Genomic DNA, 25,023 nt, shown 5'->3' on the forward strand with positions numbered 1-25,023 from the left:
TTTGTTTTCTTAAAGCCTTGCTTTAAGAGATACTTTATGTAGACACAGAACCTTAAACCCAAGGTTTTAAGTCAGAATTTAGGTTGGCTTTTTCCAAATCTGCTGGACATCTGTAGACAAACAACTTAGCTTCTTAGTACTTTACTTTATTAGACCATGCCTAGTATGGTGGTTTGTACACGGTGGGTAATAAAGAAGGGCTTCTTGAACAACAAAGTAGGAATAGGATCATGTGCCAGTATGTAGGTGGTTCGTGAGGAAAAAAACACACCAAATTTTTGCAAAACTACCCTGAAATCAAAGTGCAAAGAAGATAAAATGGAACCGAAGTACCTGTAACTGTTTTTCAGGTCTTTTGAATTTCTCAAGGGAAGCTAGTTTTCCAAGTTTCCCCCCCTTTCTAATTCAGTGAATACTGAGGTTTCTTACCTCAGCCAGAATTTGGTGTCTGTTAAGAGGCTTCATGGGAAAGATAAAGTCTTAGTTTATTTTGTTTTCTATAAAGATAGTTCTAATCAATAGTTATTTGGAAGTTATAAACAGTCATGGAAGGTTCCTGTTGAAAGATGAATTTGACAAATTAATTACAGAGAATTTGCTGATAAATGAATAGATAGTTCTTGTTGAAATTGCTTATCTCTGATAATTTACAGTGATTGGTAATGTGTTTTAAAATAGAAATCTTTAAAATCTTTCTTGCTTGAAAAAATTTTCATTAATACTTAATGTCCTCAAACAGGTACATTTTCCTGTGCTTTCGAATCATTTATTTTGTTTTAAGAAACTATTTAAATTAATGACTGTCTTGTGCCCTGTCAGGAATATGTTTAAACATAATGCTTTAGGAAAAACAAAACTGACCCCTACAATTTAACTGTACTAAATGTTTCTGGGGAAATTTTATTGATTATATGTATATGCATATACTTAAAAGTGCAATATATATTTTATGTGAGTTTTCTTGAAAATATTTTCTTTGTAAATGAATATATTTTTCATTTAGGAATACGAATACTTTATAAGTAGACTTAACCTTATGTTGCTAAATTTTTCATTCAGAGTTATTAGGAGCTGGTGAGACAAATACACTGAATTTACAAATGGATTAAGTTGGATTACCAACAATAGACCTAATTGATAAAAGTGATTTAATATATGTTGTGTTAACAGTTAAACCCCCAAAGTCCCTAATCTCCTATGGAAATATTGCTTTGTAGAGCAAAATCCAATGAGAGGTTCTGGGATTCCAGAGTGAATTTGTACATTCCTTTAGGGCATTTTTGCAAGGGAGGTTGTTGTGTTTTAAAGGTAGTTGATAAGAGACCTGCACCACCAACCCCAGACCTGCACCACCAACCACCATCATGCATTAGTCTATAGAAGGTATTTGGGTGTACGTATTCCTGTACCACCCTGTACCACCATTTAGGCAAGGGAAATTTCTGACCATTTGCAGCATACATTATAAATCAGGATGTCACTAGCAGACAATCAGATTTGAACATTCCATGCACAAAGTAGCCTTTATCCCCAAGGGATAGATCACTTAACTGTGTTTATGTGACTCTGTCGATATGCCTTTCGTTTACATGAAGTCAGGATAATGCATTGTTTATTTTTTCTAGGAGTAGGTGGCTATGGTGTATATTTATCTAATTTTTGATTGAGTTATAAAATAATTGAAATTGATAATTCATCATGATTGCTAATTAACCCATGGGGGGGCAGATATAAAAAAATACAAACATACAAATGACAAATAATCCACCTGCCCTTATCCCTTGCCACCTTGGACTCTGTAAAGAAAATGTTTTTGAGTCTTTTCCAAGATGTTTCTGTGTTAGTTGTTTTCTTTAAAATTCCCTGCTTGGCACAAGTTGCTTAGGGAGGTCCTTGGCTAGACATTTGGGGTAACTACAGAAGATTTACTTCTGCCAAGTTAGTGCCACTTGCTCCAGAAAACCTATGAAAAATCTCAATAAATATTTGTTGAATGAATGAATGGATGGAAGGGTGAATTTTTAGTCATCATCCAGTTTATACTCTCTTCTCCTTACCAAGAAGACATGGGGAGGGGATGCTGCTGCCTTTAGGGAGAAACTTATATTCTTTGATAGACCCTGAGTTAATTTGGCTTCCAGAAAAGAGCTGAGACCTAGAATTTGGTGGGAAAACGGCTCAAATACTTACTTAAATCTTATTTCTCTAAGTCTAAGAATGATATCACTCTATGAACATGGATTTTAAAATGGCAAAGGTAGGAAATGTTTAAAAATTAAAATGATAGCAAATGGTTTTATTTAGAAGTTATTCTCAGCTACTTTACCCACAGTGATGAATAACCTAATTGAAAAAAAAGTTATTTTGACTGTTCAGTGATTTGTCTCCAAAGTCTTGACCCATGTATTTATTATGTTCTAACAATACTATCTGGTCATCATATGCAGGAGAATTTGGTATAAATGTTATTGGAAAATGGAGGTGGGCTTATCATAGCAAAACCAATATAGTCTATTTCAGCTTTATTTTCCCTTTTTGACCTAGGATGGATCATAGATTTAGGGTTGAAAGGGACCTCCTCATTTTACAGAGGAGGAAACTGAGGCACAGGGAAGTTTAGTGACTTTTCCAGGTCACACAGGTAGTAAATGAAAGAATTAGGATTTGAATTCAAGACCTATCATCACAAAATCCTCATTGTTAACATAACTTATTCAGATCATTGTAGATTGGCTTCTTCCAGAATCCACTATTGCCTTGTCCGTATCTTTCTATTTTTATTTGGGACAAAACTCATCCCTGTCTCTACTACTCTACTTCTACTCTGTAGCAGATTCTGGAAGGTTACCATGATATAGTTATATAAACCTACTCTCATGTGTATAATGAAAAGCTGGGGAAAAGGACAGAAAGAAAAGGACTTAATATAAATTTAAAGGATTTAAAAATTCAACTTAAATTTGGTTTAAAATCTTACATGTTCAAGAAAGTTTTTTTCTTTTCTTTTAAAGTGTTCTTTAGTAGAAAGAAAGGGCATTGGCTTTCATTGGGTTTTCACCTAAAAGGGATTGGATGTGGTTTCCGACTTTGCCACCTATAACTGCTTAACGTTGGATAAGTCACTGCATCTTCTTGATTTGATTTCTTCATTTGTAAAGGAGAATAATATTTGATTTATCTGCCTCACAGGGCTGTTGTAAGGAATGTGTGTTGTGAACCTTAAACTACTATTCAGACATTTGTTGTTATTATTAAATGTCTTGGAAGTAGGATGGGATTGTGATGGGAAGGGGCTGCAAGAAAAAAAATCATTATTTTTGTATCACAGCTCGAGTTTTTGATTAGTCTTTCCCTTTGGGGTTTTGCATTATAGCATGTGACAGTGGGCAGTTTCGCTGTGGGAATGGTCGGTGTATCCCTGCACACTGGAGATGTGATGGAGCCAAGGATTGTTCAGATGACACAGATGAAGCAGGCTGCCGTAAGTGAGGAGTGAGGGTGGTAGGATTGTAAAGAGGGCTATGAGAATTCATTTTATTAACACAAAAACTTTGGGGGAATTTAAAACTTTAACCACAGGAAGTGTTATTAATTGGAAACTCTGGATAATAGTTGTGGAATCAAGGGGTGGATTCATGTCTTTTGGATTTTATATCCATGGTAGAAATGGGCATCACCTCACCTTCTGGTAGGGTATAGATCACACCTTCATCAGTCTAACATCTATCCCATAGCCATGTGCCAGAAATATGCCTCTAAAAATGTTCCTGAAGGGTTTTGGAGGCATCTTGACAACAATTTTTGTCCATTCATTATGGATATTTTGTCTACCAAAAGAGAAAAATCAAGAGCATTAGTAGTTGAATGAGTATGGCTCTTGGCCTAAATGGAAGCCCATTTTTACACAAAGGGTATAATATGGTCTGTTTGAAGTACCACAAAGGAGCTATGGGAGCTCGTAGTATAACCAAGAGAATGTGTTATATTCTCTTTCCCATTTTAAACCTGGTTACTTGTGATTCCTCACCATGCCATAAAACCCCAACAACCTTAGATATCAACAAAATAGCAAAAGAAAGGGACTGAGTCTTAAATTGTTGGAAGAACTACAGTACAACAGTTGAATGCCTGTTGTATTAGTTGGGAGTGACTGAGCATTGGAGGCTGGGGAATTGTGTCATACCATTCAGTAATTCACTTATAGTTATAAGTGGTAACGATTTAGTTACAGTTAAGGTGGAACAATTTGGTACACCTCTCTGCCCAACAGTGATGCAACAAGTAATCTATGCAATATTACTCTTCTTTTAAGACATCATTTCTTCACTGAAGAATTTTTAAAAAGTTAACTTAAAACTTATAAATGTAATTTCATAATTTGATCACTTTTAAACAATGTGAAATGAGGGTATTTTTGTGTTTCATGTCTAACTTTTTTCCATATTATATTTATGTATATATGTATACATATATTTCATTTCCTCCCAATTACATGTAAAAACAATTTTTAACATTGCTTTTTAAAAAAGTTTTGAGTTTCAAATTATATCCCTCCTTTTTTCCTCTTCCCACTCCTTGAGATGTTAAGAAGTCTGATATAAGTTATATATCTTCCAGATATTTTTGTGTGTGTGTGAGGCAATTGGGGTTAAGTGACTTGTCCAGGGTCACACAGCTAGTAAGTGTTAAGTGTCTGAGTCTGGATTTGAACTCAGGTCCTCCTGACTCCAGGGCCAGTGCTCTATCCACTGTGCCACCTAGCTGCCCCTTCCAGATATTTTTATTGCATTTTTTTTGACTCATCAGTGTGTGTGAAACTGTGTGAACCCAAGAGATCACCTATCTTGGTTATGAAGTAATAGAGTTGGTGATCTCAGAGGTCCCTTCGACCTCTAAATAATAGGATCCTATATTTCAGTGATTATTCTTAGAAGTATGGACTCTCTTGTAATATACTGCTATACCTTGCACCTAAGAACATCGTGTAGAATTTTATGTATATAAACTTGTTCATATAGCTTAATGTTGTACATTTTTAAAACCCTTTCACTGAATGTTTGGTATGCTAAGTGATTTCCTGATTTGTTCTAGCTCATCCTTCTTGTGAGGCAAGCCAGTTTCAGTGTCACAGTGATGGAGAGTGTATCCCTCGTGCCTGGGTTTGTGATGATGAAGAAGACTGTGATGATGGGTCAGATGAGCATCAGCAGTGCCGTAAGTATTGACAGCATGGCATTGTTTGAATAGGTAAATAGGGTCATATAAATTTAAGGCACAAGGGATCTTAGAAATCAAATAGTATCACCATCTCATATTGTAGATGAAGAAATTGAGGCCCAGAGAAGGTAAAGATTTGTTCAAATGTACATAGCTAGTAATTGGCAGGACCAAGGATTTTAACCTAGGTCCTCTGACTCTGAACGCAGTGCTCTATGCATATCTCATGAATGATATTCTAATTTGTCATTGATGTAAAACATTTGATCTTACTTTACTGTTCATAAATGTTGACTAAGGGGCTTAATCGTTAAGGAGTCGTCACAGAATCATAGCATTTTATAGGTGCAAGGGACCTCAATAGCCACCTAGTCTAAACCAGACTTGAAAAAGAATTCCTCCAAAGCAAATGCCTGACTGAAGCAGTCATCCACTCTTTTCTCAAAGACCTCCAGTAAGAAGGAGCCCATTCTTCTTGTGAATAAGCTGCTAGATAGACTTTCCTTATTTTAAGCCTATGAAAGTTGCCTCTTTACGGCTCACACCTATTACTCAATTCAGCCTTCTGGGGCTAAGAAGAACAAATATAATCCCTTATCACAGCAAAGAGAGATACTTGAAGGCAGCTCTTATGTGCAGGAAATCTGTGCAATCTAAATGATCTCATGATCTTGAAAGTGTGATTATGTTGAAGAATTGTCAATAAGTGTTAGTAACTCTGGAAACAAAGAGCTAAATCCTTTGCCCCTTCACTGGATTGCATCAGACTCAGAAGCCAAACTGGAGGCCCCTTTGGTCCCTACCTCCTGTAGAACTGTATCATTTATGGAGACAATGGCAACTGGACGGGTTGAAGAGGGGGAAGGAAGAGCCTTGATCTGCTTCTTTGGAGTTTGGTACATGCATACCTCTTGCCCCTTCAAAAGAAGCCCCTTTTCTGTATTTGTCCTTGATATTTTTTGTTTGTACGTAGTCATTTGTATGTTATCTTTCCCATCAGATTGTGAGCTCCTTGACAGCGGGGTTGCCTTTTGTCTTTCTTTGAAACCCCAGTTTTAGCACAGCGCCTAGCACATAGTAGGTGCTTAATAAACACTTATTGACCTAGTTTGGCTTTGGATGGAATAGAGTTGAATGCTTGGAGGGAGGGCCTAGAAATAACAGAAATGGCATCACTAGTGGCTTCTCCTTTGGTTCCTACTCCTGCCATAATCACACTCTGTTCTGGATGATCTGGTAAATGTAGACTTGAAAATTACTATCACTTCTGGAGGATAAATGATTAGCTCTAACTGGATTGATTTTTATCCTACAAAGTCTTTAACCTAATAGCGTTTTATAAAATAAGTTTTTAGAAGAGAAGGGTGTAGATAAGAGAGGAAGACAAGAAGTAGTAAGCTAATTTATACTTTTCTGCATAGTTAGAAATGTTAGTAGGCCTATAAGTTTTTTTCCGCATCTGTTTTTAAGACTGATGTTAGATATAAAATATACTGCAGACATTTCCCTCCATCCTACAGGTGACTGACCTCAAGCATCTGTGATTATATTGTTTTTGGTATTCCCTCACTAACACAGATAGCTATGCTGCCTGGTATATTGGCCAAGCAGATAGGGAACTGACATTGGAGTCAGTTAAGTCCTTTCTCTGATAAGTACTGGCTATATGATCTTGGACAAGTCACTTAATCTCAGTGTCCCAGCTCCAATTGGATAAGTGACCTGCCTAGATATAAAAGGTCACATCATAAACAAATTAGAAAAACATGGAAAAATTACCACATTGGATCTATGGTAGTAGAAAAGTTCATGATCAAATAAGGAATAGAGAAGATCACAGAAGATAAAGTAGATAATTTTGATTACATAAAATTTAAAAGTTTTTGCATAAGCAAATCAAAGAAAGCTAAGATTAAAAGGAAAACAATAAACTGGGAAAAATGTAGCAAGTTTCTTAGATAAAGGTCTCATTTCTTTTTTTTAATTGTTATTTTTTTTTGTGGGGCAATGAGGGTTAAGTGACTTTCCCAGGGTCACACAGCTAGTAAGTGTCAAGTGTCTGAGGCTGGATTTAAACTCAGGTCCTCCTGAATCCATGGCCAGTGCTTTATACACTAAGCCACCTAGCTGCCCCCCTCATTTCTAATATATATGTATTCATGGAACTAATTCATATTTATAAGAATAAGACTCAGGCAACTTCATAAAACTATAAGTTGAAGAACTGTTTCCATTTTACAATGGAATCTGTATATTGGTAGGTGTTCCCTACACCACTGAAATCAGACTGGGACAAAAACAAAACCAAAAAATCAACCTATATTGAAATTCTTCCATGGCTTAATATTTTTGCTGTTTAGCCATTTTTCAGTCATGTCCGACTCTGTCACCTCATCCAGATAATTTTTTACAGATGAGAAAACTGAGACAAACAGGGTTAAGTGACTTGCCCAGGGTCAGACAGCCAGTAAGTGTCTGAGGCCAGATTTGAACTCAGGAAGAAGACCTGACTCCAGGAACTCTATCTACAGTGCCACCTCGCTGCCCTAATGGTCATTGTCACCTATGATTTAATAGTTCATAACAATTTACATTTAGATTGTGCTTTTAAAACATCTCATTTGAACCTCACAACAACCTTGTGAGATAGGTACTAAAAATAATAGCATCACTTTTTTAGATGAAGAAACTGAAGCTTAAAGAGGGTAAGAGACTTCACCATGGTCTCACAGCCCCCAAGAGTCAGGAGTGGGATTTGAATCCTATTCTTCCTCCAAATCTAGTGTGCTGTCCACTCAGGCCAGGTTGCCTCTTTGGTTTGCAAGAATATAGGGTTGGTTCCATTCCACTAAGAGGCAGGAGAGTACACTAGTAGATGATAGCTACTTCAATTAGATTAAAAACATTCACTAAACTCCAACTGGGTATAAGGCACTGTGTTAGGCAAAAACAGAGTCCCTGCCCTCAAGAAGTTTATAATCTATGCAACATGCACATTGATAAATAAATACAAGATGGAGAGAGTGCTAATTCCTAGTGGAAGCAAGAAAACTTTTAGGAGGTGATATCTGAACTGTGCCTTAATGAAACTAAGGATTCTAAGAGATGGGGGAATGGAGAAATTGCATTTTAGGCATGGAGAACAGCCTATATGAAGATACAGAGATGGGAGGAGAAGTGTTGAATTTGGGGGACCATCAATGGTTTTAAATGACAAATTGAGGAGTTTGGCTTTTAGCTTAGAGGCAATAGGAAGGCACCTCCAAATTTGGAGGGAAGTAGGATGGATGTGCCTTTGAAAGTTAATTCCTCAGCTGGGTGGAGAATCAGTGCTACAAAAGTTACCACTAAGACCTATTAGTGTCCGAGGGGCAGCTAGGTGGCGCAGTGGATAGAGCACCGGCCCTGGAGTCAGGAGTACCTGAGTTCAAATCCGGCCTCAGACACTTAACACTTACTAGCTGTGTGACCCTGGGCAAGTCACTTAACCCCAATTGCCTCACTAAAAAAAAAAAAATAAAAGACCTATTAGTGTCCGAATAAATTAAAACCAATCACTGAGCCATGTCCTACAAATAAAAAAAATGTACTTTTCAACCCTCCGCAAAATGTTGAGGGTTCCTCAGTAGTGTTTGGTCCCTTGAATTCTTCAGTTCTTAAAGTCTGCAGCAGCTTGCTAGGAAATTATGTAATTGGAAGATGCTGGAGACAGCACCATTGCTAATCTGAAGATTTAGGGAGTGGGTGTGGGGGTGAAGTAATGTGGGATTAAATAGCATTCAGAAAGCCTAATAGGAAATGTAACAACTCAAGCATAGCACCAGTTCCCTACGGGAGGGAGGAGTTCCTAACCTGTTTTGTGTCCTGGACCCCTTTGGCAAACTAAGAACCCTTTTCAGAAGAATGATTTTAAATGACTAAAATAAAATATTTAGAATTACAAAGAAAATGAATTATATTGAAATAAAAAAGATTGGTTATCAAAATATGTTTAAAGAAAACTTCACAGACCCCAGATTATGAACCTTTGTTCTAAAGTGTATTTACATTTAAATTGAGCCTAAATTATTTACAATTTAGTTTCTATGATTCAGACTAATCTTTTTTTTTTTTTTTTTGGTGAGGCAATGGGGCCTAAGCTACTTCTCCAGGGTCACACAGCTAGTGTCAAGTGTCTGAGGTTGGATTTGAATTCAGGTCCTCCTTTATCCATTTCTTTCTTTCTTTCTCCATTGTGCCACCTAGCTGCCCCCCTCAAAGACTAATCTTTATCAGGCTTTTTACACTTATGGCCTGGGTCAGATGTGAGAGGGCATGATGTATGTCTTTTGTGTATTATGAACCAATCAATCAACAAGCATTTTATTGCGGCCCACTACGTTCCAGGCATTTTGGTAGGCACTGCAGATTCAAAAACAAAGCCAGGAGTCCATGTCAGAAGGAGTTTACATTTTATTACTGAATATTGTCAATAAATATTAATAATGAATATATTTCCCCACTGTGTGATACTCTTTAATTTAGGTTGGACTCAGTGTGGCTGGGAAAATTCCCATGATACTAGATAGAATTTCTAAGTGTAGCAGGGAGTCGCACTACTCAATATATCTCCCTTCTAAATGAAAATAAGCAGAAATGTTAGTTGATTTGTAGGCTACTAGAAAAGGGCCTGCTTCCTGGTGGAATATATCTCTGACTTTAAGATTAACAATTAAATTCCTACTACGTATCATGAAAGGGTTTTTTCTGTTCATCATATGCATATTCTATAGAGACTGGGAATTTGTAATTTGTAATAGATCTTGGCTAATATTCCCAGGGCCAACTTTAACGTTCATCAAGATTCTGGCCAGCAACTTAATGCAGTCATTGTCAACATAGTTGCCCCCCCGATCAAATAAAAAGCAGATGTTTTTTGATGGCTCCTTTGCATGGGGCCTTATTCTATCCTTGGATGCATGCTGATGGAGCTCCTATTGACTCCTGGATGCATGTATGAAAGATTGGAATTTGGCCCAGTACGTGGGAATCTTGTACTGAGTTAGAACCCTTTTCAGTCATGTCACTAGATGCCAAGGAGTCTTTTGATGAAGCAGAATAGAGATTTTTTTTTTTTAAGAATAATTCACATCAGACAACTTTGGTTTAAATCAAGGAATATAGAAAATTTATTCTGTCTTTTTATGCTAAACCTTAAGTTTTTGACCAGACACATGGTCATTTCCTTGGGTCCTCCCCTGCCACCTCTCCTCCACTGCTGTGTAGGTTGTGGTACAGTATGGAGGAAATGGTGAATGTGAAAAACTTTCATTTGCAGAGGTGATGAAAACTCCTAACTACTCTGCTTGGCCAAGCATAGAGCAGGCAAAGGCTTTAGGCTGAAATTCATAAACAGGATTACAGATCTGGGTTTGAACCAGGGGCAGCTTTTGTGCTGCGATTGTTACATACTTGGGAGTTACAAAATTTATTACATATACTCCTGGCTCAGTGTAGGGATAGGACAGAAAAGGCTATGATGGTTATTGAAGGTTCCTTTTTATGGAGGAAATGTTCCATCCATTCATGAACACCAGTAACTTTATATGGGTATTTTCCAAGTACCCAAATGCCTTTGGATTTTGAAACACCAAGGTTGGTAGTTGGGGGAATAGAGTCAGTTTCTTAACTTGTCGGTTCATTATTTTATCTTTATACTAGCCCTCTCTGTTCCCCAGAAGTAAGTAAAAATAAATAAAAATCACTCTCCTTCACTACTCCCTCAGGATTAATTGCATCCTGGATGATCCTCCTGGTGAGGATCTGTTTGCATGACAGTGAATTTTCTTTTCATTCCTCTACTACTGTAGGGACTTGGTTATCTAAAATCTTGAAGTGAGAATCCTGCACTCCTACTATTTTGTTGGTTGGCTGAACTTGAAATTTTATACTTGGCATATTTCTGTGTGTGCTTAATAGCAGCTTTAATAAGCTTTTAAATTAAAAAATTTCTTCCTGGACAATCACTAGAATTCCTAAAGGCCAAGTATAGGACTAGAAGAATTTAAATGGGAGGAATAGGGGAATTTAGCTCTTTCAGGAAGAATCAGTAAAATGAAAGTGATACTGACACCAGGATTGGTTTGCTTTCAGCCATTTGCTAGTGTTCCTTGTTTTTACTTTTGAGGGAATGAAAATTTCAATCTCATGGGAGCAACTGGAAACACAGACAGATTAAATAAATTCTATAGAAATTTAACAGGGGAGGATTAACCTTCTTACCCCTTCCTCAGATAAAGACAATTGTATAATTTTGGTTTTGTTTTTGTGGGACAATGAGGGTCAAAGTGACACAGCTAGTCAAGTGTCTGAAGTCTGATTTGAACTCAGGTCCTCCTGAATCCAGGGCTGGTGCTTTATCCACTGTGCCATCTAGCTGCCACTGAATGGAATTCTTAAAATTATACAGTTGCCGTGGGGCAATTACGTTCCCATACAATAAGCAGAAATCAAACAATTTAAAGTCTACCTCAACCTTTAGTGAGGATACAGAAATTGTGAGGCAAAATTAATTAAAACATTTTCAAAATTAATACAATTAAGGACATTTGTTGACTGGGTTAATTTTTCTGTGCTTAATTATGGGAAGTGTGGTTGATAGAGATTTCATAACAGAATTTTATCAGATACATTTTACAGATTAATTTTCCGCAACTTAAAAAACATAATAAATTAATCACAAACATTTCAAATGTTACAACATTTGGGAAACATGAGACATAGGTAAATACAGCAGAATTTTCTTAATATCCAACTTTCCAAATGGAAAAGCATCATCACATTTTGAAGGACTTATATAAGTGTATAATTTTGCTTTTTTTCTCTTAAGAGATTCTTCCTCTTCTTCAGGATATTTTTAGTAGCTAATGCCTTTCAGGTATCTAAGATTTTTTTTTTCTTAGCAGAAAAAAATAATCTTGACATCTGAGGGTTTTGCCCTGATATATCCATGTGGAACTCTATATTTAATTGTTATTTGTTCTGGAAGTCCGAAGGCAGATATCCCTTTCCAAAAGAGAATCATGATTCTATATGGAGAATTGAAAGTCAGCTTTCTTCCTAAGCATTTCACTTATCTACATCTGAGGATAATTTTCCACTCTTAAAATTAGGTAATGCAATTTCAGCTGCAGTCATTCTTACCTCAGATTTACCAAGTGACAGGCACTGGGATATAGGAAATGGAATCCCTGGGTCTCAAGTCAGGAAGATTCCCCACTTGAAATCCTGCCTCAGACACATACTTGTGAGAGCTTGGTCAAGTCACCACCTCAGACTCAGTTTTTTGCATCTATAAAATGGGAACTATAAGCACATACCTTGGGGGGTGGGGTGTTGTGAATATCCACAGTGATAATGCACATAAAGTGTTATCTGAATGTGAATTGTCATTGAAATACCTTCCAAATCAAGCGCTCAGATTCACCAGATGGTTTTACCCGTTTTCATTAGAGATAAAAATCTGCAAAATTTGTCATGCCTTGGCCGCACCAGCCCTTCTATACCATGTGTCAGTACAGTATGTGAGTTCCTTAAAGAGGTTAAGGAATCTTTCCTTGATTAATAAAATCTATTCTCCAACCTGCTACTAAAAACTTTAGCCAGATGTCCTCAATCCAGTTTTCATTTTATCTCCATGCATGTTGATCCCATTATTGCCTGCTTGCCTTTTACATGGTTCAACACACATAAACTGACATTAATTAAGCATCTCTAGGTACAAAGTATTGTTAGGCTCTGGGGAGAGATATATGATCCCTGACCTCAAGAACCTTACAGTTAACAAACACGGATAGCCACAATGCATAGTATTTAGGGGGTGATAAAACACAGATACCTGTACAAGAAGCTGTAATTCACAGTATTACATAGTAGGTACATTAGTGATTTAGAAAATAAAGCACCATGTAAGGTATTAGAGGAAGTTTGTTACCAGATTGGGGAGATGGTATTTGAGTTGGGCTATAGAAGATAAAGGAATTTAATACGTGAACATGGGGAGGAAGGGCATGGTGAAGAGAGCAGCAACTGTAATTAATCTTTACCTTGTACCCTGAAATACCGTATTGGTCTTTAGAGAATGTAATCTGGCTTCTCTTCCCACACTTCTTCCTACCTAATGACCTCATTAATAAATGGTAAACATAAAGAGAAGGGAGAAGAGTAAAGCCTATTGGTCTATAATTGGAGTGAAATATAAATTGAATGTTCCCCCCATCTCCCCTTTTTGTTTTACAGCTGGGAGGACATGCTCAAGCCAGCAGATGACATGTCCTACTGGTCTGTGCATCCCAAACGAATACAGGTGTGATCGAGTTAGAGACTGTCCAGATGGAGCTGACGAGAGTGGCTGCCGTAAGTCTTTTGCAATCATAGCATTGTATTTGGTTTCACTTCCCACTCCCCTTTGGGATTTTAATCAATTTTTAAGATTAAGGAGGTTGTTGATGGACAGAAATGGCTACAATATGTTCTTGTTACCAAAATCTCATGGCAAATTCTTTGGTGGATTAGGGCTGATGTTCTGATATGATCCCATTATTTTAAGACATTCTCAGTTTGTACTGCTCCAGTACTCTGAGTTCTAGGCTGTTGGAGTGTAAAGATTTTATCATTAAAATAATATGAGGTAACAACACCTTAAACAAAAGAAAAGATCACTGAATAAATAGACTGAATGGTTAAAGTCCAGTGGAGTTAATTCTAACTTAAAAAAATCTTTAACAAGTTGTTGAATCAAGTGTTCTAATGGGTTTCTACTCTTACAACTTCATATTCTGCAAAATACTGTTTAAAAAGAAAATGGAGGCAGCTAGGTGGTGCAGTAGATAGAGCACTGGCCCTGGATTCAGGAGGACCTGAGTTCAAAGCTGGACTCAGACACTTAACAATTACTAGCTGTGTGACCCTAGGCAAGTCACTTAACCCCAGTTGCCTCACCAAAAATAAAACCAACCAACCAAACAAAACAAAAGAAAATGGATTCTTCCTTATGTAAGTATATACACATATCTTTTGTTTATTAATCACTGTGAAGAGTAGATGTATAAGAAGTGATTAAATCCTCTAAGTTTTTGATATGCAAAGGCAGCAATTTTGTTCTTACTCTACTTTGGAACTTCATGTGTTCTAGACCCTAGGTCATGTTAATTTTAAGGTTTAAGCCATAAATATTACTTGTAAGGAAAGGTTTCCTTGTATATTTTGTCTTACTACATTTAAGTTGGCAATATTATGGTGTGGTAATGTATTGTGATGTAGGTGAGGAAAGAGCGTGCCAAGCTTCTGAATTCTTCTTTACTTTCACAGTTTATTTCATTATAAGAATTTCATTTTAGGTCAGACCAGTAGATGTTCCAGACTACTCTTTTGTATCTTACAATGGCATAATAGTTCTTCATGCTATCAGTCACAGATGGTTAAAGACATAATCCCTCCAAAGCCCTATTTTTTTTCTGAATGAGTTGAGGTTTTATTAGTTATGCTTGATTCCAGAGGACTGATAATGATGAATTACTTAGTCACTGTGCTAAGCTCTGGGAGTACAAAGAAAGGCAAAAGACAGCCCCTGATCTCAAGGGACTTACAGTATAGAGAGACAACATGAAAAGACTTATGTAGAAAATGTTGTATGCAGGATAAGTTGGATATAAATGATGTGTAAATCCTCACACTGAAAATCTAATAATCAGCTCTATTAAGCTGCAGCACACCCTTGTCATTTCCTGTTTTTCCTTCCTCTCCAGATAAGAGATATACAGAAAGCATCAACTCAAACTTGCAATTATAAATTAGGCAGCAAGAGTTCTAAAGAAAGCTGAAATCTTTACACTTAGCAAATTTAGATAAATACAGTACAATGAGCAGAAAAATTTTCAAAGAGACACAGAAACCAAACTTCACTGAGAGGTTTATTTACATATCCATATCCATGTTTATGAAGGTACCAGAAAATTGGACACTTAGTCTATTGCCTGCACTTTCATCTTTTACTCACAAATGGATAAAAATTAATGCTTAATCTGAGGGACTGAAGGAAATGGCATTTGGAAAGAAAAGGCAGATGTGGGAGATTATTTGGACTTCTTCCAGGTATATCACCTGTAGCCAACTCTAAAGTCACTAGTAAGACCTCCTCATGACCGCCAGTGGACCATGGAACCTAAGGTCACTCTGCAGGGAAAAACCGAAAACACAATCTGCTCTCTTGACTTGGCATATGAGTACCCTCACTGCATAACAGTAGGCAAGGAAGTTTTAGAAATATATGTAGGAGAAGTAAATTTTGGATTTCAGGGTTTTTTTGTTTGTTTGTTTTGTTAGAAAACGAATCTTATTGATGGATATGGCCAATGTGGAATTGAAAGCATGTAGCGTTTAAAATTATATGTGTGCTCACCTTATTTCTGTCCCAAGTTTGGGAAAATTAGCTGGGGTTTCTAATATAGTGCTACTTATAAATTAGAAGTTTTAGCACCAGTTTGGGGGCATTAGGCATTTATTAAAGTATATTAGATATTAGTAAAGAGAGAACACTTGACTCAGAAAGTTAGGAAAAGGCCTATCTAGCCTAGAGCTCAGCCTGGCCTGCTTCTTTCTCCAAGTCCTCCTCCACAAGTGTGTCTGAGAGCCTAACTGAGAGTGGAAGCTTCCTCTGGATCCGGAGGAGAGACGGCCCTCCCACAGTGCTCAAAGCTCATTGGCTAGCATCATTCAAGTCTATGGGTTTACTGGACTTGAGGGAGGTCCATGAGCAGAAGGTGCTGAAGTCAGAGTTCAGAGAACACACTCCCTGAGGGCCAGGCTTTCAGGTAGGTGTGGTTTCAATCAAGTCAACTTTAAGTGAGTTATTCAGCAAAGTCAATCCAATCAATCTTAATATAATACCCTCGGAGCCTCTGGGCATCCTCAAACCCATTCTTTTCTCACAAGGATCAGTCATACTTGCTGCCATTTTCTTGTAGAATTATGGATCGTGTGAACTTGACTAGTGTATACTATGGCCTCTAAAATATATATCTGCCAATATAATAGGTCTGCTTTTAAATACATTGCCTTCTCTTTTCCTTCCTACCATATTCCTTTAGCTAGATTTTCTTTATTAATATGGGTAAAATTCAGTGAAAGTCAAGAAAGGACCATATTTATATATTGTGCTAATTTAACAGTCACATCTTTTATGTTTTGATTTTATGGTTGCAGCCAGAGGAGTGGGGAAAAGAAATGCTACAGAAAAAAATGCCAAGGGGAGATACAGTCATAACAGAGGCCAGGGTTTGACCCTTTCTTCAGTTTGGTTTTGCAGTTATGCCATGAAATATGTCCCTTAGCATTGTAGTCATGGCTTACTGGATATAATTTAGTTCCTTGGCTTGAATTTATGGAATCTTAGGTCCATAGGATTGTGGGTCAGTGAATGTATTTTACAAACAAGCTATTTCCTCCTGTGAAGAGATAGGGCTTCATGTAATTAATTTTTTCAGCAAATACTACTTGAGAATAATGAGTATGTCAACCATGTATAATCATATGTTTGGCACGATAGGGGTACTGAGATGAAAGAGACTTGATCTCTGCCTTGAAGAATCTTACCATCTAAGTGGAAATGATTAGAAAGTCAGCTAGGTGGCACAGCAGATAGAGTGCTGGGCTGGGAGTCAGGAAAACTCATCTTCCTGGGTTCAAATTTGGCCTCAGACACTTACGAACTGTGTGACCCTAGGCATGTTACTTAACCCTGTTGCCTCAGTTTCCTCATCTATAAGTCAAGCTGCAGAATGAAATAACAAACCACTTCAGTATCTTTTTTTTTTTGGGTGGGGCGGTGAGGGTCAAGTGACTTGCCCAGGGTCACACAGCTAGTCAAGTGTCTGAGACTGGATTTGAACTCAGGTCCTCCTGAATCCAGGGCAGGTGCTTTATCCACTGTGCCACCTAGCTGACCCCCACTCCAGTATCTTTGCCAAGAAAACCCCAAATGGGATCATGAAGAGTTGGACACAACAACAACGCTATTGTTATTATTCACATTTTACTATTGAGGAAACTGAGGCAGACAACAGTTAAATGATTTGCCCAGGATAACACAGCTCAGTTAAAATCTGAGGCTAGATTAGAACTCAGGTCTTCCTGACTCCAAGCTCAGTTCTTTATCAACTGTGCCTCCTAGCTGCTTCTTCATTGTTGTTCAGTAGTGTCAGTTGTATTCAACTTAGTGACCCCATTTTGCAGTTTTCTAGGCTAAAACACTGGAGTGGTTTGCTATCTCCAGCTCATTTGACGGATGAGGAAACTGAGGCAAACAGGGTTCAAATGGCTTGTCTAGGGTCATACAGTGAGTATGTGTCTGCCTCCAGATTTGAATTTAGGAAGATGAGTCTTCTTGACTCCAAGCCCAGTGCTCTATCCACTAAACCACCAAGCTGCCCCTATTTGCCTCTAAGAAGCTATCATGCAAAATAGAAGGAAGCACAAAATAATGTTGGAGCTTGTAGTTATCAGTTATTACATTTTAACTGGTGTGTGTATGTGTGTGCCCATGCAGGCATGTATGTTGGGACAGGATCATTTCAGGGAAGGCTTCATGGAGGAGATGGTATTTCAGCTGGTCTTTGAAGTGTGGGGACCAGTTTTTAATTGGGGAGTGTTAGCTAAGCGGCTCGCCGCAATATTGGGGCAAGGAAGGAGACCGGCAGCCTCCCTCAAAACAGAACAGGATTTATTTTAACAAGAATGAACTTAAAAAAACAAAACACAAACAGAATCAGTAGGATCAAGGGAAAGGAAATAAAATGGGGAAAGGGAAATTATAATACCTGAAAAATACCAACCCCCAGGAATCAGCTGAGAATACGCAGCAGAACGCCTATCACCGTCTAGCTTTCACCTAGAATACCCAATTCTCCTCCCCCAATCCCAGAAAACTCTACACCGCCCCAGCCAATGGGATGGCCGCTCTGACAGTCACATGACTGCCCTCACTAGGCTTCCAATCATTATAATTTTGTCAGGCCCATGTAGGCGTTGGCGAGTGGTGATGACAAGAGGTGCCAGCACCATGGCAATGGCTACAACCAGTAGGTGGAGCACCTTGCGGTTTATGGAGCCCCAGGCCAGTGCGCACCGAGGCATAGAAACCTCAATTAACAATTAATTCTTTACAGAAGGATTTGGTATGATTTAATAGATGGCAATAGGAGCTGAGGGTGGTAGAAGGGTTTTTTTGGGTAGAGTAAATGTAAGCCAGAGCATAGGGGTTGGAAATAGGATGTGTTTTGGGAACAAAAAGTAGTTTGGTTTAAGTGGAGTGGGATGTACTTAAAGGGAGATAAGTTAAGTTTTGAAAGGTGGGTGTTATCTGAAGGCTTTTAGTACTCCTTTGGGAGCCCCTGAAGCTCTGTAAACTGGAGAGTGACTTAATCAGAATTGTGCTTTCAGAGCTTAATCTAGTAGCAGCACATAGAATTGATTAGTGGGAGGAAATGCAGGAGGTATAGGTGAAAGAGTCTGAACTCGATGTTGCTAATGGGAATGGAAAGGAGAAGAAGGATGGGAGAAACATTATGTAGAAAAAATGGAGTGGTCTTAGGGACTGCTTTAGATGTGGGGGGGGGTAAGGGAAAGGCAGGAACTCAAGGTAACTTGTTTTAATGATAGTACTAATAACAAGTTGGGCAGGAGCTGTTTCTGTTTTTCGTTGTTTTTTTTTAACTAGAGATAGGCAACTGTATTGTTGGGAAGGGAGAAGAGGAGGAGGTCAATTTTGGATATGCTTAATTTGGGATGTCAGTAGGACATTGATGTGGAGATATCCATTAGGCAGTTGGAAATGGAGAGCTGGAACTGAGGGGAGAGGTCAGATGGGAAGTCATCTTTATTCAAGTAAATTGAATGGGTGGGAATGAATGAGATTGCCCTATTTATTGCAAAAAATAGGGGAAGGAAAATTTTGAGGGAAGTGGTGTCATCAAGAGAAAAACCAGGTTTCCCAGAGTTAGTGTAAATAAATGAAAGTTAGAAGATGATCTGTTCACAATAGAATGGACACTCAATAGGGAAGATAGAGAAGAGACAAACAGAGAGAGGAATGGGAAAAGAGGGCAGGAGGAAGAGAGGCTGGAGAATAAATAGAAAGGCAGTGAGGGGTGACAGGAGATGGCTTGTTCTAGGGTGATAATTATGAGTAATAAGGATGAAGGATAGGAAAACAATGGTTAGTAATTCTGGTAGGTTGGGAGGAGAGATGACTAGAGGAGTAAGGATGGAGAGTATTATGGAAGCTGGGAATGTGCAGATTTTACTAAAGAGTTTATCCTTGAAAAGAAGACTATAAGTATGTTTCTGTATGCTTGATTATTTTGTCAGATGGATTAGCCACTGATTTTATACCTTTCAACTAGAAAGTGTTATAAAATAACAAGGTAATTAAAGATTGGAAAAGAGGTAAAAACTCATTTTTTGAGGTTATGTTATTATATAGTCTGGTCATCTGCAAAATGCCAACTAATATTAAGCAACTTGTCAGTTGTGTGTATGTTTTTTTAAATGGGATCTAAAGATTCAAAGCCATGTCCTTTTTTACTGCTAATGGGATTAACAGCAAGGAAAAACTGCCCATGCAGAGGCTAAGATAAACATCCTAACAATGCTGTAGCTGCAGGCTGTTTAATTAGTATATTGGAGGGGCTTGGGCTGCACAAGAACCCTACAGTTTCCCTTTAGTTAAGTTAATTGATCATTTTATTTTACTGGTCAACATGCCCAAGTGACTTATGTTTGAGTAAAAATACTTCTAATTGTCATTGAGGGTTTCAAATACTTCTTTTTAGATACTTAGGAAGGTCAAAGGAAAGTGGAAACCCCTTGTTAAAATGCAGGCTTTCTTGTTGGTCGTCAGTGGCATTGATTCTGTGGGCTATGAGGGCTGCATTCTCCTTGGAGGTTTCTGTCTATTGATTTTCTGTCCTATGGAATTTAAAACCTCTTTCCCCCATTACCGAAGCCTGATTAAGAGTGGCCGGTAGAGGGGAATTAGGGGGATAGACCAAAGTCAGTCTCTGGACCCAGAAATTTAGGAGAGCTAACAGTGAGACTCATGAAGATGATGACTACCCCTCCTCCTACCATTCCCCCACCCCCATTTAATATCACATGATGAAACCCACCACCACCAACAATAACTAGCTCAGTGACCCTGGGCCTATTCATTTCTTTGGGTATCAGCTTTCTAATCTCTAAAATAAAAACTGGACTGGGTGATCTCTAAAGGTCCTTTCCAATGTCAACATTTTATGCTTCTGAGGTTCTGTGATGGTCAAATGAGATTTGTTCTTGTTTGTTCTCTTTCTACAACCTTGAGCCATGTATACATTTTTCTGGCAGGTTGATACCTAAGAAGGGATGTGGTGCTCTGAGACAGTGAAAAGAATATAGCAGTGGATAGAATGCTGGAAAACATGGAGTCAGGAAGACTCATCTTCTTGAGTTCAAATCTGGTCTCCGACATGTACTATTTGTGTGACCATGGCAAGTCACTTAACCCTGTTTGCCTCAGTTTCCTCATCTGTAAAATGGAGAAGGAAATGGCAAACCACTCTAGTATTTTTGCCAAACCAACCCCCAAATGGGGGTCACAGAGACACAGATATAACTGAAAAATGATTGAACAACTATATACATATATATATGTATATATGCATGTGTTTTCATGCACTACATAATGCATATATAATATATACACATGTGCATCTACTATGTAATACATATATGCATATATGTACACACATGTGTAATAAGCATTTATTAAATGATTAGAGTGTTATAGTCTCTGTACTAAACATTGGGGATACAAGAAAAAAGCCAACCAGAAAGTCAACCCCCCCCCCAAAAAAAAACCCCAACCCATGCTTTTAAGGAGCTTACATTCTAATGGAGGAAGACAAGTTGTAAAAATTCAAGACAGGGGCAGCTAGGTAGCACAGTAGATAGAGCACCAGCCAGGGAGTCAGGAGGACCTGAGTTCAAATTTGGCCTCAGACACTTAACACTTACTGGCTGTGTGACCCTGGGCAAGTCACTTAACCCCAATTGCCTCACCAAAAAAAAAAAAATTCAAGACAAATACAGCATAGTAGGTGTTATGTATCTTTAATATGGCACTAACAACTGGACAGACCAAGAGAGGCTGTCTGGGGGCGGTGGTATTTGAGCTATGGATTTCTCCAGTGTCAGAGATCGACTGGGAAGACATTCAGAGCATAAGGAAGAGCCCATATGTGTTTGCACACATATATACACATTCATCAGAATCATGCCTGGGTTGCATTTCTTGGTTGGTACTTTTGTCTTTTTGAATAGGGATATATCAGCTTGGACAGTGGCTGGTACCTCCCATAATGTCATTCATGCATGACCAGTAGATTGTGAATATCTCAGCCCATGAGTATTTGATTAGCACTTGTATAAACATTTTAGATTCATTACTATAAGCTCCTTCTCTTTCTGTCCCTTTTACTGGGACAATAACAATTATGCTCTGGGTTCCCAGCATCAAGGGTGCTTGGGCTGTTATACTTCTAGTTATTTTTAGAAAATGACCTCACTGTTGCCCCTGGGAACCAGCTTTCAGGCTTTCCAGGAGACCCATTTCTGACAAGCGCTGCTCAGCTAAATTGCTGAGGTTAAGCATGTCTCCTGATGCCCAACCAAGGTGTATCATTGGGATCTTTTTTTTTTTTTTTGTGGGGCAATTGGGGTTAAGTGACTTGCCCAGGATCACACAGCTAGTAAGTGTTAAGTGTCTGAGGTCGGATTTGAACTCAGGTCCTCCTGAATTCAGGGCTGGTGCTCTATCCACTGCACCACCTAGCTGTTCCTCATTGGGATCTTAAACATAAACAGCTCAATACCTGTTACCCAATACATGCAACAGGAGCATTTGACCTCAGGTTCAATTTGATTCAAAGGTTTATCTCTGATCCATATTGCTGTTCTATGCTGTTGTTCCATGGATCTCTTTCTTCGTGTCCTTTTATAAGCTTTCAGGGATGTTTTCTGTCTTAGATTCTGTTACTAGAGGCAGGGTGCTCCAGAAACATAATTTGAGGATGAAATCTATCTCCAACATTTGGAAGGTATAGGGATCACCCGCCAAACCCTCTCTTGCCTTTCCCTAGTATTCTGGAAAGCTAAGGGGGCCTGGGGGTCTTTCAGGGTTTCTAGGTTGAATCAGACCATTACCCTTGGAAGAACTGTGGTAAAAACTGTTGACAATATCTGTATGGGCTTCCCGAAGTAGAATGGGAAAAGACTCGAAGATGGGGAATTTATAGAAGTGAATAGACAAGGAGCTTTCCAGCCCTTGATGACTTTAGAATCCTGGAATTAGAGCAGAGGTAGGCAACCAATGTAACTGAATAAGGACATATTCTAATAGCACTGTTGTTGATCTTCAGTCAATTCAGTTGAGTATGAATCTACTTTTGTCCATGGGTTTCCTTGGCAAAGGTACTGGAGTGGTTTGCCATTTCCTTCTTCAGTATATCCCCCTTCCCCCCTCCCCCCTATTTTACACAGATGAGAAACTGAGGCAAATAGGGGTCAAGTGACTTGTCCAGGGTTACATAACTAGAAAGTATCTGAGGCCAGATTTGAACTCAGATCTTCCTGAGTCCAAGCGTGGTGCTCTATCACTGAACCATCTGCTGCCCCACTGGCATTTTACCATGGTATTATAAAAAGCTATATATATATATATATTATCTCTCTATATATACACATATATGTATTATAGAAAGCTATCTATCTATATCTTTCTCCTCTTCTCTATTTCCTACTCTCCTTACAGACTCCTTAGGTTTGCCAATGACACTAATTGGACTTGCATAGCTCAGCTTTAGGGCTAATGAGGTTGTTAGACCCTCAATAGAGAAAGCTCCCCGACCTTTCTCTGGCTCCCTCATCCTATCCCTGTAACCTTCCCCCTGTGTGCTTTCCATTTCATTTTCCTCGTTTCCTCTTCTCCTCATGGTATATATCTTCTTTAGCCAACTATGACTGGTAGTCACTTATTCCTGTTGGTAGTACCCAGGGGCTAAGAGTTGCTGGCCAAACTGAAAAGTCGATGACTCCCAGGTGAAAAAATCTCTCTTTGAGCAGAATAGCCTGTCCTGGAGCCACAGTAACCATTTGACTTAAACGAGGATAACCTGAGAGCTATAGATGGAGAATAGGATTTTAGAACTGAATTTCCCTAAGCATGTAACCCACTGCCCATTCGTACTTTTTGGCTGAATATGATATACACAAATCTGTTTAGATACAATCTCTTTCTTTAACATGTCTGCTTTCATTTTTATCTTCTTTTGGCCATTTTGTGGGAATGGAACTAATCGAGAGCAGGAGCTCTTATCCCTATGACAAATGTATAGCACTTTGTCCTTTTACAGCACATCACCATGTCTGTTGGTTCATTGTGCTGCTTTATTATTTATATTTAGAGAGGGTAAAGAGGTCACCAAACTGGGTTTCTCTACCAACTCTTCAACAAATACTTCTTAGGCTCCTACTGTGTGGAGATTGCTGTTGCAGTATCACAAAGATTAAATAAGACTGTTCCTGTCCTCAAATTGCAACTAGTCTAGTTGTGACTGCAACAAATAGTAGAAAGACAGGTCACACACAAATGCAATTTTAATACAAAAATGAGACATGATATGAGGCCTCATTATAAGAAAAATGCAAACTAAGTTCTATTTAAGATGATTATTTTTGCTGTTAATTATGAATTCTAGTTTCTGGTTTTATGTAGAAAGAAAGAATAGGGGAAAATTCTTATTCTTCCTTAATTATATAAGCTATCATTTTAAATGGTTTTTTTTTTTAACCAGCTTAAATTGCCAGTGTCATGGTTTGCAGAGGAGGATATATGTACATGTATGTAGAGATTATGCGTAATATGGAAAGGCAAATGCCATGGACAATTATATGAAATTTAAAATCTAGTCTAGGATTATTTTATTTCTTGCTGTTTGTTGTAAGGAATAACTGTGTTTAATTACTACTAAAAAAAGTGTATGTTTTGGGCCACTGGATTCTGACCTTGCAGAAAGAACAAAACCATAACATGGAACTTAAAAAAATATTCCAAACTTCTCAGGAACTATTCATTATAAATGGGATGTGTATCCAAGAGTACATTTAAATAAATAAACTTGAAATTTTAGGCATTAAAATTTTACATTGACACCTATACTTTAAGCTTTAGAATTTGTGGATTAGTGACTAAGATCCTTACACATTTCACATGAGAAAATTCAGCATAAAGACCTTGCCTGGTATTCATGTGTATATCCTAAATGAATCCATGTGCATTTCCCTCCTGCTTAAAATTCTGTGGCGCACTTCAGTGGCATGACAGATCTGTCTATAGAAAAAAAGTTACAATGCTTAGACTCAGTCCTTGCCAAACAAACAAGCAAGCTTTCAGAAATAGCCAATGGGGGAGGTAAGGGGATGGTGCCCTCTCTTTCTTGGGCCAGAGAAAAGCTCATTAATTAACGCAATGCTTGTAGCTATAGGGATCGAGGCTCAGCACAAACTGTGCACAGTTTAGACCCATTGCTTTTGTGTGGGTCCCCAAAGGGAGAAAGGAGGCGATCCTTTTTTTTTTTTTTTGTATTCCCAAACATTTGGCTGAATTTCACGTAGTCCTGATACAAAGCTATCTTGGGGCCAATGTCTCATTTCTCAGTCTGTTATGTGTATCTG

The 25,023-nt window shown here is 38.2% G+C and overlaps 1 protein-coding gene across 1 annotated transcript in view; it reads left to right on the forward strand.

Annotated features, from left to right (window-relative positions):
* Nucleotides 1-25,023, forward strand: part of LRP2 (LDL receptor related protein 2) — a 262,918-nt gene that overhangs the window by 43,144 nt on the left and 194,751 nt on the right. The window contains exons 2-4 of the mRNA XM_043995927.1: nucleotides 3,374-3,481; nucleotides 5,092-5,214; nucleotides 13,495-13,611. Coding sequence (XP_043851862.1) covers nucleotides 3,374-3,481; nucleotides 5,092-5,214; nucleotides 13,495-13,611 — 348 coding nt within the window. The remainder of the gene's footprint in view (nucleotides 1-3,373; nucleotides 3,482-5,091; nucleotides 5,215-13,494; nucleotides 13,612-25,023) is intronic.

Source organism: Dromiciops gliroides, chromosome 3, assembly GCF_019393635.1.
Source record: "Dromiciops gliroides isolate mDroGli1 chromosome 3, mDroGli1.pri, whole genome shotgun sequence".
Classification (NCBI taxonomy): domain Eukaryota; kingdom Metazoa; phylum Chordata; class Mammalia; order Microbiotheria; family Microbiotheriidae; genus Dromiciops; species Dromiciops gliroides.